At 44.0% G+C, this 20,162-nt stretch overlaps 1 protein-coding gene and 1 long non-coding RNA gene across 2 annotated transcripts; both read right to left on the bottom strand.

Moving 5' to 3' along the window:
- Window positions 1–3,781: 3,781 nt before the first annotated feature.
- On the bottom strand, window positions 3,782–7,332 carry LOC306994274 (uncharacterized protein). Its single transcript, XM_079639876.1, has 2 exons — window positions 6,392–7,332; window positions 3,782–6,331 (listed from the first exon to the last, which is right to left on the bottom strand). Exon 2 carries the CDS (start codon window positions 5,974–5,976, stop codon window positions 4,564–4,566), a length of 1,413 nt encoding a protein of 470 aa, XP_079496002.1. The 5' UTR covers window positions 5,977–6,331; window positions 6,392–7,332; the 3' UTR covers window positions 3,782–4,563.
- Window positions 7,333–7,557: 225 nt separating this feature from the next.
- LOC306994269 lies at window positions 7,558–12,153 on the bottom strand. The gene is made up of 3 exons (XR_013796651.1): window positions 12,059–12,153; window positions 11,448–11,589; window positions 7,558–7,643 (listed from the first exon to the last, which is right to left on the bottom strand). It is a non-coding gene; the product is annotated as an uncharacterized lncRNA (long non-coding RNA).
- Between the last annotated feature and the right edge of the window lie 8,009 nt (window positions 12,154–20,162).

The following is a 20,162-nucleotide window of genomic DNA, read 5'->3' as shown; positions in this document are numbered from 1 at the left end:
AAAAGTGCCAGTTGGTGGAGGAATCATACACAACTGATTTATTGCAAAGACATTTGGTAGGGATGGATTCCTGGAGAGACACTCGTTTAAGTCCTTTTCCTCTTTCTTATCTGTTGTAGTAACGTACACATGGGATTCTGTTCCTCTTTCAATCACAAAGCTGCAACGTTCACGAGGAATTTCACCCAGTGGAGTCGATGCTGGGGCATAATTTTCCATGCACCAATAGAACATCATTGGCAGGAGTAGATCTGTCATGATGGGAGTAGCTGAAGTTAGGTTGCAGGATGGTAGTCCAGGAATGCAACACTGAGAAGCTGGAGGAATTGTTACGTTGTGACATGTATCCTTGTTGAATAATCCACTGGTATGATGATCGAATAAGGTACATGTGTCACATTTGGAGATAGGGTGTGCCACCCATGGGATTCCTGCTCCTACTGAAGGTGCGTGTGGCATGCAAACGTTCTTACCAGCAAACAAGGCGTTCTTTGACATATTCATTAGCTCTAAGAATATGTTGTTTTTGGAGTTGACACTTTGTGCGATGTCCATGATGGTTAGTAGTACGACAATCTTGATCATGTTGTAGGGATGACTGAAGTTCCCGTAGGTGAATCTCTGCGTTGTGTTTTTTTTTTCTTTCTTTTCTTTCTTTGTGATAGTTGGCTCTAATGGGTCGAGTCGTTTTCAGGAAGTTGTGTGGCTTCATACGCAGGTGAGGAGGTCGGTCCATATGGGTCTCAGGACAGCCATGTGGTATCTGTACAGAGGAAGAAAGAAAAACAAAAGAGTACAAAAGCAACTGAGCAGTATTTGTTGTAAACACTGCAAATATTTGGGTTGTATCCTCTGTTAAATCTGAGTCTGCTATTTGTGGTTCCTTCTTTCCCTAATTTTTTTAATTCATGAGACACCTAAAAGGAAACAGTGAGGTGAGGATGGACTAGTGGAGGGGAAAGGCCTATAAGGGAGTCTTCACCGCAAGGGTTGGCCCCCGAAAGCCTGTTGCTTCCGGTTCTTCCCTGGGCTCCTCACTGGTCCATGTGTCCTATCCTATCCCTGTAGGGGGAGGAACCACTTTGCAATGTGACACATGAGTCCATGTTTTCTTTCCCTGACACAACACTGCAGCTGCTGTTATCAACATTACTTGATGTGGTCCATGCCACTTAGGTTCTAACGGCTTTTGTCTGAATGATTTTATCATGACCCACTGACCTGGGATGATTGTGTGTCCGCCCTCTGCTGGAGTCGGCCAACACAACTCAACTCTCTCTCTGGCACTCTGTACTGCCTTTGTAAGGTGTTCACAGTAAGAGATCAGGGCATCTGAGGCAATGTGAACATCAGCATTTCTAAGATCAATCACACCTGGCATCGGCATTGGGCGTCCTGTAATAATCTCATGAGGGCTCAGTCCTACTGATCTGTTAGGTGACGCTCTCATACTACACAGTACAGCTGGAAGCGCTTCAACCCACGATACTCCTTCCTGATGCATTTTGCTTAGCCTGGTTTTGATTGTTTTGTTTGCACGTTCAACCTGTCCTGATGCTTGTGGCCTATATGGGCAATGTAGATTCCACTTAATCTTCAACATTCTAGACACTTCCTTGACTACCTGTCCTGTGAAGTGTGTACCTTGATCTGAGTCAATGCTGTCTGGTAATCCCCATCTGGGAATGAAATCAGTGACAAGACATTTAGCAGTATGTGTAGCTGTAGCACGCCCTGTTGGATAAGCTTCTACCCATCTTGAGAACTTGTCTATTACTACCAAAACGTCAGTTTTTCCCTTACAACGAGGCAACGATATGTAATCAACTTGCAGGTGACGAAATGGTCCTGGTGGAGCTGGGGTATGTGCTGCTGGTGTAGTGGCTGCTGGTACATCATTATTTTTCTGACATGTAACACATCTCTTGGCTGTTTCGGTGGCTATATTTCTGAATTTTGGATTCCACCATTGATTTGAGAACCTGTTTTTCATCGTTGCTGGACCACTGTGACCCAAATTGTGTATTTGTTGAGCCAAATATGGCAACAGTGATTCGGGAGCGACATACTTCCCCCCTTTGGTCCAGCAACCGGATGAATCCACTGTGGCTCCTTTGTCTAACCATGTCCATGCTTCATATAAAGGAGCGTCTTTGTACAGATCAATGATTGATTCAGGAGGCAGAATTGTCTTCTGTGCTACACTACCTGAGCACACTTGCACAGTCTCATAGGAACAAGCCTGTTTAGCTGCTACATCTGCAAGATTATTACCTTTAGCTTCCACAGTGTTAGTTGTGAGATGTGCTTTCACTTTGATCACTGCTAATTTCTTTGGAAGTTTCATGGCAAACATTAAATCTTTCACTAATCCAGCATGCTTAATGGGGGATCCAGCAGAAGTTAGAAACTGTCTGGTTTCCCAAATGACACCAAAATCATGAATTACCCCAAAAGCATACCTGGAATCTGTGTAGATATTTGCAACCGATCCTGAAGCTAGCGTGCATGCTCTTGTTAAGGCTACTAGTTCTGCAGCTTGAGCTGAAAAATGATCTGGAAGACGACCAGAAACAACTACTTCAGTGGTGGAAGTTACTGCATATCCTGCTCTTCTGTTACCTTCAATAACTTGAGCGGAACCATCAACAAACAACTCCAATTCTGAGTTCTCTATGGGAGTTTCTGCTATTTCACTTGTCGCTGCATAAGTAAGCGTAACACAATCATGAGTCATTTCACCTTCATCCTCTAACACAACTTCAGTCATTGCAGACATCATACATGAGGATGGGTTCGTAACTGGTGCACGCTGTAAAACAATATTCGGGGCTGTGAGGGTCGTTAACCAATTTCCCCAACGAGAGGAAGTGACAGAAGTGACTTTTGCTTGATTCATTAGTGCGGACACTGTGTGAGGGCATCTTACGTTTACAGTCTGTCCTAACACCATTCCTGATGAAGCCTGAAGCGCTAAATGAACTGCCTGTACTGCTCTGAGGCATGGGCCCATACCTTGAGCGACTATGTCAAGTTTACCAGAATAGTAATGAATTGGGCGTAAACTGCCCCCATGATCTTGCATTAGACATGCAGTCATGAAACCTAAGTGTTCATGGACATAAAGCACAAAGGGCCTATCAGATTGGGCAATTCCTAATGCTGGTGCTTGACATAGTGCTCTCTTCAAATCATTGAATGCTTTGAGGTGAAGTTCTTCTAAACAAACAGAATCTGAATCTTTACCATGGCCTTTCAACAAGTCATAGAGAGGCTGAGCAATCGAGGCATATTCTTCAATCCACGGTCTACAGTAACCTGCTGTTCCTAGAAATGAGCGGAGTGTTTTAATGGTAGTAGGCGGAGGTATGGTTTTGACTGAAGCCGCTCGATCCTGTGTAATGGATCTATTTCCTGCGCCAATTGTTTGACCCAGAAATGTGACTTGCTTTTTAGCAATTTGAGCTTTGTGAAAGCTGCATTTGTGTCCTCTTTTATGCAAATAGTCCAACAATGCTGCCAAATCAGTTTGATGTACCTCGTGATCTGTTGAGGCAATCAAAATATCATCGACATATTGTATCATAGTGGACTGTTTTACCGGACATTCTGGGTCACACAAATCACGCCTGACAGCCTGATGGTATATGGTTGGGGAGTTTTGAAATCCCTGTGGCAATCGGGTCCACTGGTATTGTTCATAGTCAACTGTGAAAGCTAACCATGGCTGGCTGTCAGAGTGCAACGGTACAGAGAAGAATCCATTAGACATATCAATTACTGAAAAAATCTTACAATCTAATGGTAAGCCATTACAAATTGTAGATGGATCTGCCACTAGAGGGGTGATTTTATCAAGATGTTTATTGGCTACTCTATAGTCTATTGTAAGTCTCCATGTTGCATTGGACTTCTTGATGGGCCATATGGGTGAATTGCATGGACTATTGGTTTTAACTAGCACTCCTTGCGTCAGCAACTTTTCTACAATAGGTTTGATCCCCTGTATAGCTTCCTTATTGATCGGATATTGTTTGGTGACCGGAGGTGGAGTCCCTGTCAATTTAACTGGTTCTACACCTGTCAACAAACCACAATCATCTTTGTCTTTAGCCCATATTGGATGATTCTGTAAGAAAGCATACTCTGGAGGGATTACATTATTGGTAGAAACTTGTGCTGAGGAAATTTTAATGCTAGCAGATTCTGAGGACATGTCTAAAGTTAGATGTACTTGTCTCAGGAGATCCATGCCTAAAATGGCACCTGTATTCAATGGAGCACATAGCAATTTTGTAGTTAGAGTTTTCGGGCCAAATTGTACCTCTATGGGCGGGGTTTCATACAAAACAGAATCTTCACCTATTACGCCAGTTAAACAAAGTTTGGTTTTCTGGTACGGAATGTTTAAACCTTTAGCCAATTTTGTAGGAATTACTGTAATTTCTGCACCTGTATCAAGCAAAAAATCAATCTCTTTCTCTTTTATGCTACCTTTCACAAAAAGTCTTTTGTCATTGTGATGGATTACAGGGGAAAGGTAGCTACTCACAGCCCCAACAATTAGTTTTTTTCCTGGTCTTGTTGTGCTCTTAGAAGAGCCTGAACGAGCTGTCCTAAAGCTTCAGTGGACACTTGCGGAACTGTTTCAGGGTTGTAAGCAGGCTGAGAAGGAGCAGAATTATGCATAGCATTTCTTTTTGTATCTTGCAACTTCTTCCTACACTCTTTTTCCCAATGTCCTAATTTTCCACAGTAGTGGCATTTGCCTTCTTTTTTAGACCACCTGTTTTCTTGGTTTGCAGTGCTAAATGTAGCTGCTGCTACTCTCACTTTGTCTTTAACAACAGCATCTCGTTCCCATGTAGCCAACCTTTCTAAGTTACTTCTGAGAGTTCTGTTAGACCAAGTTAGATCTAGGAATGGCAAAGCTCTTCTGTACTCAGCTACCAGGCCATCTGCCCAGATGCGAACTAGGGGTCCTTTATCAGCTAGCACACTTTCACGGTCATCAACGATTCCACTGTAAGTTACAGATGATTGACAAAACCTCTCAGTATATTCACTCACAGTTTCTTCTTTCTTTTGTACACAGCTAGTAATTCTAGACCAATCTATTTTGGGTCCCAGGACATTCTTTAGAATTTTCAAGACACCTTCTCTCAAATCACCTTTACTGGCATGTAGCAGTTCAGAAGCAACAGCAGACTCAAAATTGTTGAATTCAGATTCCGTTAAAATTTGTGACATCAGCTGTGTGACTTCTGGCAGACACATGTCATAAAGACGCATTTTGCTGATCAATGCCCTTCTAAATTCAGAAAAATCTGTGCGTGCTGGAGGTAAGCTCTGAGATAGTCTCTCTATATCTTTTGGTCCTAGCGCTTTTGCAACAGTTTGTATTTGGACAACAGAAGGGTTGGGAGGAACACTTTCAGTTCCCTCAGTTCCCTGAGATCTTCTCCTAGCACCACATACTCTTACAGAACTTACAGGCTCATTAGTTACTGATTGGATGGCTACATCTGTTTCAAAGAAAGCTTGTAAATCAGGATAAATGTTATCAGGCTGACTAACTTCTTCTACATCAGTTTTTTCTATAGCTTTGTTGCGGTTCAATTTCTTAATCAAAGAGGAAACTCTAGCTCGTAGCTCTTTGTTTTCTTCCTCAAGCTCGGAGTTACGCTGAGACTGCTGTGTAGCTAGTGCTAAACCCAATTCTCTGTGGCAACAGATTATACCCTTCACATTTTTCTTGCGGATACTTGCTCCAAGCACCTTTTTACACTCATCTATCGACCAAGTCTTGTCTGGATGAATCTCATATTTCTGCGTTAGTTCTTGTCTAACTTTCTCAGTGACTATTAGGTTCATTTGTACTCCTAACAGTGATTTGAATTCGCTGTCTGACCACAAAGGAGTTGCTAGACCATTTTTTTCAGTTGTGGGAACCAGCTTAGCATTTTTTCTAACCATTTTGTGATGTTTCTTTGTTACCACAAACTAAAAAAATAGTAAAACACTAAAACTTCTCTGATCAACACACACCACTTAGCTATTGTTAACCTTCCAACACCACACCAACAAACACTAAAACTTCTCTGATCAAGAGGGTACACTTGTGAACTATTGTTAACCTTCCAAATTACCAACACTTTCACACTTCCCTGCCTACAATAACAGAGGAAAACAAAAACAAAATATTAGCACGTAATGCTAACCTTCCCTGCCTGAACAGAGGATTCAACTTCTATGACTACACATAGGATAACCGTCTCTAGCAAACGTAGAGGAAAACAAAATATTAGCACGTAATGCTATTCTTCCCTGCCTGAGAACAGAGGATACCAACAAAAACAAAATATTAGCACGTAATGCTATTCTTCCCTGCCTGAGAACAGAGGATACCAAAATATTAGCGTAATGCTAAACTTCCCTGCCTAAGAACAGAGGATAACTTTCATCTCTAAAAAAAAAACTTTAGAGGATAACTTAGTTAACAAAACTTGCAGCTGTTTGTTTAACGCTTCTCTGACGGCGCAGAGGATCACACTTTTGTACTGGTATTGTAGGTTCTTCTGGATAGTCGCACTCACCAGACCTTGCTTTGTTCAGCTGGAAGTTTTGCTCTGGATTCCAAAAGATGCAGTCTGGAAAGCAGATCTTTGTTTGAGCTTGCTGGATTCAGGTTGGAGGAAGCTGGAACTCAGTCAGATCTTTGTGAGTAGCTCTATCCGGGTCACGGCACCAAAACTGTAGGAAACTTTTCCTTCTTCTAAACAAATACCAGGAGACGTTTGGATCACGTTCAAGCAGAAGTTCTTCTTTATTGAGCGCGGCTGCAATTCTTTCAAACAGTCTGAATGTAAACAGTATACATGGTAATTTATACATTCCAATGGGGAGGAGACTTCTTGGGGTGGAGACAAATTTAAACCAATCATACGACAGCAAGGAGGAGTTAATCCTTATCTAGCTAAAACCGGTCTGGTAGGTTATCTAGAGGCTGAGGAAAATCAGCATATTCACTCTATTGTATTGCCAATCTAATCAGTCTAATTCTTCAACGTCTGAGCTAGAAATCAACATAACTATTCACATGCTGATGCTGGCCAGGAACTCCGGTTCCAAGGCCCATCTCAGAGCCATTAAAGACAAAAGGTGAAAGTCTCCCATACAGCTAGGCTGAAAGGTGAGAATCCCAGTGATCTTGACTCATTTAAAATACAATAGAGAAAAACAGGGCTGGCAGGAAATCAGTCTACTAAACTTTATCAGTTTATATACTATTGCAGTGGAAAAACTAAATTAAACATTTAATAAATTTGTAATCCTACACAGACATGCAGAATTTTTTTAAATAATCTGCATCATATAAAAAACTAACATTCATGAAATACAGAACATGGTTGACTTTCAGTGATAAAGTCTTTAAGAGACTCACCCTTAAACGCCAAGGCCAAGAGGAATCCCCATAGTTGTATGTGACCTCCTCATCTGGAAAGATATTTCTTATACTAAACAGACACAGGTGTGGCCTTCCGTCAACAATGACTGTCTTGACTTTGCAATTTGGATTTTTGTCATCATCATTCACCAGTCGTCCAAGTGAATGTCCACCGTCCTCTTTTGTTGCATCGATGCTGTGATAAAAATAGTGCAGTAAGAAACTTAAAACAGACACACACTGAAACATACGGTTCTAACTGAACATTTGGGTTAGGCTAACCTTGGCCTATTTAACTTCCTATTTGACTTCCTAAGAATTTAATAGGTCAGATGATCCACTTAAGGTAAAAAAATAATACCCCAGTTGAAAAATAACCATGTTATTGATTATCACTAACTAATAAGTTCCTTATGTTATGAGAACCCTAGCAAATCTGCTATTGTAATAGTGCTGCACGATTAATCTTATCGCAATCGTAATCGCGATGTCAAGCCTGTGCGATTATATGACGCAAAATGCTGCGATTTTATGTAAAATAAACAATGGGCTGGTACGCAATTAACGCAGCATCTGTTATTTTTTGTCATCCTTTGGCTAGTGTTACATGATAATGCTCTCATGCGATTGCTTAAAACCATTCATGCGAGACAAGTCAAAAGAGAGCGCGCTGATTCGCTGAATGTCCGACTGGGACTCACAGAAAGACATGCGCCAGAAATACAGTTCTCTTTCGCGCTTGAACGAACAATAACACACAATTATGCCAAAATGTCGTTTGTCGAATATCTTCATAACTTAAGAGCAGTCTTATGATGGACGTATAGAGTTGTGAGAGAATGAGGCGCATGTGAGATCCGCGTCTCTGTCAGCAGCGGCTGCTCTTAAAGGGCCAGCAGCCAAAGCTTTCTGTCAGTAAAGTTAATCAAAGAACAAAGGGGACAGAGAAAATGACTCACTGCTCTTGACTAAAGAACTTATGTAGCTTTAATAAGGATTAGTCTATTTATTATGTTTGATAACTTTATTAAATGTCTGTATACCTGTTAGACAGGAAGGGCACAGGTAAATATGCCATTTATTATGGGTTTATGTGAGGATTATTTGAAGTTCACTTAAATTAAAAGCTGTTATATTTTTTGAAGTCTAATTAATGTTTTTTTATTTTATTATAGCTTTCAATTGTAATGATAGAATCACTGTAATGTTGGATGGCTATAATTAATGTTTTAAATGGGGGTGGATTCATTTATATCCAGACATCAATGGCTTAGATGTAGGGATGCAAACGATTAATCGACGATCGATTAATTGTCGATAATACATTAATCGATCAAACTTATCGATCATCGATTAAGCAGGTTCATGCGCATGCGCGTGCGCTGCTCAACCGCGAAACACAAGCGATCGCGCCGGAGTTATGTTTGGGACTATTTTACACCATCATGACTATAAGTATTCGTGTGCATTCGCAGCCTTTTGTTTTGTGCAAATGTAAGTTGTAATAGTTTATTATGTGTACGCCTATCTATATCTGATTTATCTCATATTGGATGCATTTGGTTAAGAATTGTTGAAGCGTGATCTTTAGCGCGCGCAGCTCAAACGGCACTGCACGCCTAATAATGTCTATTGGGACTGTCATATTACATAACATTATAAAGAGAACAATAGTGTAATAAAACATTGTGAAGTATTTGGGTTTAGTTACCGTGTCGCGTTGTTCCAGGAAGAGCGCGTCCACAACATGAGTCACTCTGAATGGCACGTAACTCAAGTTCACTTGTGCATTCACGTCATTTTGTGCAGATATAATTTGTAATATGTTTATTTTGTATATATCTGACTAATCTATAGGTTGCGCTTCTTTGAGTTAAATAACGCGCTAGCAAAGTGCTCAACGGTTATTCATTCAGCGCGCGCCGCTCAAGCAGCATTAATACACGACTAATAATAACGATGATTAATTTGGGACTGTCATATTACATAACATCAGAACACTATTTTATTAAATCGTTGTGAATTCATTGGGTTTAGTTGCCGTTTTCAGTGCGTTTCAGTGCACGTCTAACGTAACACACTGCAAGCACGCATCTGAGGCGGCGTTGGTGACACGTTGTATTATTAGTAGGGCTGCACGATATGAGGAAAAGCTGCGATGTGCGATAACATTGTTTAATATTGCGATGACGATATGACTTGCGATAAATGTGATTGTTAACTATACTGTTCCCATGTCTTAGTGCTTTAATAGGTTCTTTGCGTGATAGGTCAAACGTTTATTACCTGCCTGGTTCAGAATACACGATTTTAGCGCGATTTTGGCACGATCCGTTTGACGTATGGGTGTCGTGGAGATTCGTAATAACGACAACGGGCGTCAGGATGCAAGATTTGATCGTTTCATAGTGGGCGACAACCTATGTCGCGTCTGCGATGCTTCACGACAGAAAGACTAGCATGTTTAATTCTTTAACGGTCCTCCACGACGGGTTGAATTTGTGAGCGAGGCGAGACGTGAGTGAGTGCAACAGTGAGTGTGTGTGTGCGCGCGCCAGTGAGCGTGTGAGCGTATGTGTGTGTGTGTATGTGCGTGTGTGCATGCGTGCGTGAGTGAGTGAGCGAGTGAGTGAGCGAGGGACAGTGAGTGTGTGTGTTTGTGTGTCTGTGCGTGCGAGTGAATGTTTGCGAGTGAATGTGTGTGTGTGACGGCACGCGATGACTGGTCGGAAAGCAACGTGTTGTCTGACATGTTTCTTGTCCACGACAAGATTTTAGGAGTCAAAAACGTGTAAATTAGTGCTAATCTGAACCAGGCATTATTCATCGTGTCAGGCTGTCTGTTGCGATGTGTTCATCGCGGGAGTTCATATCGCGATGACGATGAAAATTCGATGTATCGTTCAGCCCTAATTATTAGTCGTTATATTTGATTATTAAATAATTAATTTAATTTAATTATCATTCACATCGAAACATTTAACAATCCTACTAGCCCTTTATTTGGATTAAAAGCCATTCTCATTCAGTTGGTGAGTAACATAGCGTTTTTAACAAACCCTGTCATGCTGTTGGCCATATGCACTGCAGCAGACGCATAATTGATCGTTAATTTAAATTACGATCGATCATGGGAATTTGTGAAAATTGACATCCCTTCAGTTCTATATTTGAAGTTTCCAGGTCTAGTAATCTTACTGTTAACTTTCTCAGACCAAGCATCAATAAGTGCTGCTCCTATGTTTCAAGTTTTTCCAAGTAGTTTACCAGATAGATTATTATATGTAGACTTGGGCTAATATTTTAGGCTAAGCCTACCCATATAGATTTTTATTTAACATTTGGGCTATTTTATGTTGCTTAATGTTTGCAACAGGTGAGCCAGTGCACAATTATTTTTTATGTATTTAAATTTTCTGTGCATCATTTATTTTGTTAAACTACATAAATGCCATTCTATACAACTGTTACAAAAAAACATAATTTGAGCAATATTACATGCATTTTTGTTCAGTATATAACCAATATTTAGCTTTTTATGTTAAAGACACTATTGATACCGTGAGAAATGTACATTCTCAGGAAAATAGCCGCTTATCAGTTAATCGTTAATCGATCGATAAGGTCAATCAATTAATGATTAATGAATTAATCGATAATTTGCATCCCTACTTAGATGTTATCAATCATTTAGTTGTTGCTAGTTTGAGTTGAGAAATACACATTTCAGAATTATCACTAATCTGTGTGTGCATTTTGCTTTAGATCCAAGCAAGTTGACTCATGAAACCATTTGTTTATTATATCTCAATCGCATATTCCAATTGCAATATTGACCTCAATCGCAATATGACATTTTCCCCAAATCGTGCAGCCCTATATTGTAATAATAATAATCATCGTAATCATAACTGTTTTTATTAGAATGACATGCAACTAGTTTGCTCTGAATATGAACCAAAAATAAATAAATAAACCAAAAAAGAAACAGCCAGCTTACCAATAACGTGTTCCATTCCATGTGAAGTCAAACAAGTAGTTGCCTTGAACATCTTTAACATGTTTACTTTGAGAGAGAATCCCACGGTATTCAACAACAAAGGTGGATGGTTCAATGTGCTCAAGTGCAAACACACCTCTCCCTAAAAGAGCAAAATAATATATAATAATACAAATAAAACATGAATCCAAGTGCACCTATATGTTACACAGCTAACCAACCTATCCTTTTAAAGAGTTAAATCCTGTAAAAAAAATCCTGTGTAATGTAATATGAGGTGCAGGAAATAAAAAAATAAATAAAAAAATAAAGCATTGGTTTTCACTGTGATATAGCCTACTAGTTGAATTTGGTTACACTATTCTCTGTATACATAGTTTTAAGTATTTATAAAAAAAAATAAAAAAAATTAGTTTAAAGTTTTTTTTTCATCTCTTAACCTTTATGAAAATGAGCGGCTTACCCAAGGGTAAAATGTGTGAATGTGAAAGATCATGTCCAGACTGCCAGCAATAGGCCTACTTTTCATTCTTACAAGTGCATGCCTACTTTATGATTTGATTTGCCTGCAGTCTGAACATAGTCAGATTGCCTTGTGGTGCACAATTTACCTTTGAATGTGTTGATTTGTCGTCCCTCAAGGAAGGCTTTGTCTTTGCCCGACAATATGTGTTCTTTTGCATCCTGCTCAGGTTTTATTCTCTTCTTTCTTAACATGTTGACTGAAAACATTCCAGACAACATAAATAGTATGTATTTATAAATATAAATATATATATATATATATATATATATATATATATATATATATATGCTTTATATACAGTACATTATTGTCAGACTGTAGTCTATATCAATAAATACAACATTTTACACATAAATAGTTGATAAGTGAGGTTTTGAGACTTGTTACTTTTCTCACAAAATCTCCGATTTAAAATTCAGTCCATTTTAATACCATTTTATCACTCTTTAATGTGGCGCCTCAGATCAAACGAAGCTAAACTCGTTACTTAGAAAAATTAACTATAGAGAGAAAGTTTTAGAAAATGTTACATGTTACACCTGATTTACATTAAAATAATAAATGTAAAATCGAATTGGAAATAGAATCGAAAGCATGTGAATTAAAATTGAATGGAATCATAAAATGTCTGCTAATATCCAGCCCTAAAAATAACTAAATATTTTTTCAAGTCATTTTAATGACAGTAACATTACATTAATGAAAGTATACTTTTACATTAGTTTCGTTTCTCTTTATTTAATAGATTTCTGTATCTTACTGTATTAAACTGTAAATTCATCCACTCAACTTTACCAGTCATCATGATGACATAACAACATAGATTTGATTTATTTCAAAATGTAAATTAATTCTCTCAAGCATCCATGGAGAAGTAGCTTTCATCAACTAATACTAATACTTGTATGTGACTATGAACAACAAGAGAATTTCGTTTAAGTACCAAACAAAACAAAAAACGTGAATAGCATGTTCAAGTTGTTTGGAGACGCCATTTTAACTGCTTATGGACTTATATTAGCCCGATTAATGGCCACGTTTAAAGTAATGTAACGTTAACTAACGTTATTCAAAACGGTCTGACTCATGACACTTAACGTAACTCCATAAAGGTAGAATATATAAATAAACGCACTTACCTTCCTCGTGATAAAGTGAAAATCTCCCACGCCACTAACGTTATAGCTCGTCAACTTCGCTCGAATTCTGCTAATTAATCTTTCCTGAAGATGATTAATCTTCTGATTAATCACACCGTCACACCACACGTCTGCAGAGGCGCAGGCGCGCTGACTTTGACGGATGTGAAATGCAGCCAATCACTGACGAGGATTCCAGCAGCCAATCACTGACGAGGATTCCAGCGTTCCACCAATGAATCGCGCTTGGGCGTGGTCTGGGTGTATTAGCGTCGAATTTCACATAAGCCGCGTTTCCACCGCGGGAACTTTCCCCAGGAACTAGGAACTTTGGGCTGGTACTCGGTGTGTTTACACCGCAGGAACCAGGGTCTAAATGAAGTTCCGGGTAAATATTTCCCCCTCAGAAAGTCCCTGCTGGCGAGGTAGTACTTTTTCAAAGTTCAGGAACTTTCGGGGGCGGCACTTGTGCGCTGAACATGCTGATTGGTTGTGTTCACGCCGCATTTTTACTGGAGGACTCCACGCAGCATTCTATTTTAACCGGCATTTTTAAAAATCTATTACCATAAATATATACATATATTGCGGTCCGTGGCTTCATGCGCGAGAGTTGTCCGTCTGCAAATATGGAATTAATTTTTTTTTTAAACACAGCTGGACCGACGACGAGGTTACGTATTTGTGTAACAGGAAATTTTCTGCGCGTTCGTCCCAGCCATCTCTCATTCAATGTCCGCAATACATCACAAACACAACTGCAGCACAGTTTTAATCTCCTCCATACTTATTATAAATGTGGCGCTCAAAACTGATAACTGTGCGTCGCAGACTGGGAGGAGCAGACGCGCGCAGTTTATAATCTTCCCGGTACTTTAGACCGCGGTGTAAACGCAGAAAGCAACCGGTCTGGGGCAAAAAAAGTTCCTGGGAAAAAAGTTCCTGGGACAAATTGTTCCGGGTAATTTCGGTGGAAACGCGGCTATAGACAATCACTGACGAGGATTCCAGCGTTCCACCAATGAATCGCGCTTGGGCGTGGTCTGGGTGTATGAAATGTGTATGATACTGCAGTAGCGTCGACTTTCACATAGAGGGAGATTATACACTCTGAGCATACACTGGCACACACTGAAAAACGGGTACAACGGATTTATAAGGACATATTGAGAAAAAGCGGGAGGTGGTTAGGCGCAGCCTGATAAGCCTTTCTACACTGCTCGACTTATGAGGACATTAGTGCTGTCCTCGTAGTTACGGTATGTCCTCATAGAGTCGGTATGTATCCATGGTTTTTGTCCTCGTAATCCGGTCGCACCAACGCACACACACACTCCAGATCTGATGAAGGACCTGCGCCTGGACACACACACACTCCAGATCTGATGAAGGAACTGCGCCTGGACACACACACTCCAGATCTGATGAAGGACATGCGCCTGCACACACACACACACACACTCCAGATCTGATGAAGGACCTGCGCCTGGACACATACACACACACACACACACTCCAGATCTGATGAAGGACCTGCGCCTGGACACACACACACACTCCAGATCTGATGAAGGACCTGCGCCTGGACACACACACACACACACACACACACACTCCAGATCTGATGAAAGACCTGCGCCTGCACACACACACACACACACACACTCCAGATCTGATGAAGGACCTGCGCCTGCGCACACACACACACACACACACACTCCAGATCTGATGAAGGACCTGCGCCTGGACACACACACACACACACACACACTCCAGATCTGATGAAGGACCTGCGCCTGGACACACACACACACACGCACACACACACACTCCATATCTGATGAAGGACCTGCGACTGGACACAAACACACACACACACACACACACACTCCAGATCTGATGAAGGACCTGCGCCTGGACACACACACTCCAGATCTGATGAAGGACATGCGCCTGCACACACACACTCCAGATCTGATGAAGGACCTGCGCCTGGACACACACACACACACTCCAGATCTGATGAAGGACCTGCGACTGGACACACACACACACACACTCCAGATCTGATGAAGGACCTGCGCCTGGACACACACACACACACACACACACACACACACACACACACACACTCCAGATCTGATGAAGGACCTGCGCCTGCACACACACACACACACTCCAGATCTGATGAAGGACCTGCGCCTGGACACACACACACACACACACACTCCAGATCTGATGAAGGACCTGCGCCTGCGCGCACACACACACACACACACACACTCCAGATCTGATGAAGGACCTGCGCCTGCACACACACACACACACACACACTCCAGATCTGATGAAGGACCTGCGACTGGACACAAACACACACACACTCCAGATCTGATGAAGGACCTGTACCTGGACACACACACACTCCAGATCTGATGAAGGAACTGCGCCTGGACACACACACTCCAGATCTGATGAAGGACATGCGCCTGCACACACACACACACACACACACTCCAGATCTGATGAAGGACCTGCGCCTGGACACACACACACACACACACACTCCAGATCTGATGAAGGACCTGCGCCTGGACACACACACACACACTCCAGATCTGATGAAGGACCTGCGCCTGGACACACACACACACACACACACTCCAGATCTGATAAAGGACCTGCGCCTGCGCACACACACACACACTCCAGATCTGATGAAGGACCTGCGCCTGGACACACACACTCCAGATCTGATGAAGGACCTGCGTCTGCGCACACACACACACACACACACTCCAGATCTGATGAAGGACCTGCGCCTGGACACACACTCCAGATCTGATGAAGGACCTGCGCCTGGACACACACACACACACACACACTCCAGATCTGATGAAGGACCTGCGCCTGCGCACACACACACACACACACACTCCAGATCTGATAAAGGACCTGCGCCTGGACACACACACTCCAGATCTGATGAAGGACCTGCGTCTGCGCACACACACACACACACACACACTCCAGATCTGATGAAGGACCTGCGCCTGGACACACACACTCCAGATCTGATGAAGGACCTGCGCCTGCGCACACACACACACACACTCCAGATCTGATGAAGGACCTGCGCCTGGACACACACACACACACTCCAGATCTGATGAAGGACCTGCGCCTGGACACACACACACACACACACACTCCAGATCTGATGAAGGACCTGCGCCTGGACACACACACACACTCCAGATCTGATGAAGGAACTGCGCCTGGACACACACACACACACACACTCCAGATCTGATGAAGGACCTGCGCCTGGACACACACACACACTCCAGATCTGATGAAGAACCTGCGCCTGGACACACACACACACCAGATCTGATGAAGGACCTGCGCCTGCACACACACACACACACACACACACACACACACACACACACTCCAGATCTGATGAAGGACCTGCGCCTGCACACATACACACACTCCAGATCTGATGAAGGACCTGCGCCTGCACACACACACACACACACTCCAGATCTGATGAAGGACCTGCGCCTGGACACACACACTCCAGATCTGATGAAGGACCTGCGCCTGGACACACACACACACACACACACTCCAGATCTGATGAAGGACCTGCGCCTGCGCACACACACACACACACACACTCCAGATCTGATAAAGGACCTGCGCCTGGACACACACACTCCAGATCTGATGAAGGACCTGCGCCTGGACACACACACTCCAGATCTGATGAAGGACCTGCGTCTGCGCACACACACACACACACACACTCCAGATCTGATGAAGGACCTGCGCCTGGACACACACACTCCAGATCTGATGAAGGACCTGCGCACACACACACACACACACACACTCCAGATCTGATGAAGGACCTGCGCCTGGACACACACACACACACTCCAGATCTGATGAAGGACCTGCGCCTGGACACACACACACACACACACACTCCAGATCTGATGAAGGACCTGCGCCTGGACACACACACACACTCCAGATCTGATGAAGGAACTGCGCCTGGACACACACACACACACACACTCCAGATCTGATGAAGGACCTGCGCCTGGACACACACACACACCAGATCTGATGAAGGACCTGCGCCTGCACACACACACACACACACACACACACACACACACACACTCCAGATCTGATGAAGGACCTGCGACTGGACACACACACACACACACTCCAGATCGGATAAAAGGACCTGCGCCTGGACACACACACACAGACACACACACACACACACTCCAGATCTGATGAAAGACCTGCGCCTGCGCACACACACACACACTCCAGATCTGATGAAGGACCTGCGCCTGGACACACACACACACACTCCAGATCTGATGAAGGACCTGCGCCTGCGCACACACACACACACTCCAGATCTGATGAAGGACCTGCGCCTGGACACACTCACACACACACACACACACACACACACACACACACACTCCAGATCTGATGAAGAACCTGCGCCTGGACACACACACACTCCAGATCTGATGAAGGACCTGCGCCTGGACACACACACACACACTCCAGATCTGATGAAGGACCTGCGCCTGCGCACACACACACACACTCCAGATCTGATGAAGGACCTGCGCCTGGACACACACACACACACTCCAGATCTGATGAAGGACCTGCGCCTGCGCACACACACACACACACACACACACTCCAGATCTGATGAAGGACCTGCGCCTGCACACACACACACACACACACACACACACACACTCCAGATCTGATGAAGGACCTGTGACTGGACACAAACACACACACACACACACACACACACACACACACACACACACACACTCCAGATCTGATGAAGGACCTGCGCCTGGACACACACACACTCCAGATCTGATGAAGGAACTGCGCCTGGACACACACACTCCAGATCTGATGAAGGACCTGCGCCTGGACACACACACACACACACACACACACACACACACACACTCCAGATCTGATGAAGGACCTGCGCCTGGACACACACACACTCCAGATCTGATGAAGGAACTGCGCCTGGACACACACACTCCAGATCTGATGAAGGACATGCGCCTGCACACACACACACACACACTCCAGATCTGATTAAGGACCTGCGCCTGGACACATACACACACACACACACACTCCAGATCTGATGAAGGACCTGCGCCTGGACACACACACACACTCCAGATCTGATGAAGGACCTGCGCCTGGACACACACACACACACACACACACACACTCCAGATCTGATGAAAGACCTGCGCCTGCACACACACACACACACACACACTCCAGATCTGATGAAGGACCTGCGCCTGCGCACACACACACACACACACACACTCCAGATCTGATGAAGGACCTGCGCCTGGACACACACACACACACACACACTCCAGATCTGATGAAGGACCTGCGCCTGGACACACACACACACACACACACACACACGCACACACACACACTCCATATCTGATGAAGGACCTGCGACTGGACACAAACACACACACACACACACACACACACACACACACACTCCAGATCTGATGAAGGACCTGCGCCTGGACACACACACTCCAGATCTGATGAAGGACATGCGCCTGCACACACACACTCCAGATCTGATGAAGGACCTGCGCCTGGACACACACACACACACTCCAGATCTGATGAAGGACCTGCGACTGGACACACACACACACACACACACACTCCAGATCTGATGAAGGACCTGCGCCTGGACACACACACACACACACACACACACACACACACACACACACACTCCAGATCTGATGAAGGACCTGCGCCTGCACACACACACACACACTCCAGATCTGATGAAGGACCTGCGCCTGGACACACACACACACACACACACTCCAGATCTGATGAAGGACCTGCGCCTGCGCGCACACACACACACACACACACACTCCAGATCTGATGAAGGACCTGCGCCTGCACACACACACACACACACACACTCCAGATCTGATGAAGGACCTGTACCTGGACACACACACACTCCAGATCTGATGAAGGAACTGCGCCTGGACACACACACTCCAGATCTGATGAAGGACATGCGCCTGCACACACACACACACACACACACACACACTCCAGATCTGATGAAGGACCTGCGCCTGGACACACACACACACACACACACACTCCAGATCTGATGAAGGACCTGCGCCTGGACACACACACACACACTCCAGATCTGATGAAGGACCTGCGCCTGGACACACACACACACACACACACTCCAGATCTGATAAAGGACCTGCGCCTGCGCACACACACACACACTCCAGATCTGATAAAGGACCTGCGCCTGGACACACACACTCCAGATCTGATGAAGGACCTGCGCCTGGACACACACACTCCAGATCTGATGAAGGACCTGCGTCTGCGCACACACACACACACACACACTCCAGATCTGATGAAGGACCTGCGCCTGGACACACACTCCAGATCTGATGAAGGACCTGCGCCTGGACACACACACACACACACACACTCCAGATCTGATGAAGGACCTGCGCCTGCGCACACACACACACACACACACTCCAGATCTGATAAAGGACCTGCGCCTGGACACACACACTCCAGATCTGATGAAGGACCTGCGTCTGCGCACACACACACACACACACACACTCCAGATCTGATGAAGGACCTGCGCCTGGACACACACACTCCAGATCTGATGAAGGACCTGCGCCTGCGCACACACACACACACACTCCAGATCTGATGAAGGACCTGCGCCTGGACACACACACACACACTCCAGATCTGATGAAGGACCTGCGCCTGGACACACACACACACACACACACTCCAGATCTGATGAAGGACCTGCGCCTGGACACACACACACACTCCAGATCTGATGAAGGAACTGCGCCTGGACACACACACACACACACACACTCCAGATCTGATGAAGGACCTGCG

This window comes from Phoxinus phoxinus, assembly GCF_949152265.1.
Source record: "Phoxinus phoxinus genome assembly, contig: scaffold_61, whole genome shotgun sequence".
NCBI classification, from domain to species: domain Eukaryota; kingdom Metazoa; phylum Chordata; class Actinopteri; order Cypriniformes; family Leuciscidae; genus Phoxinus; species Phoxinus phoxinus.
The sequence above is the reverse complement of the archived record's forward strand: the minus strand, read 5'-3'. Positions and strand labels throughout refer to the sequence as shown.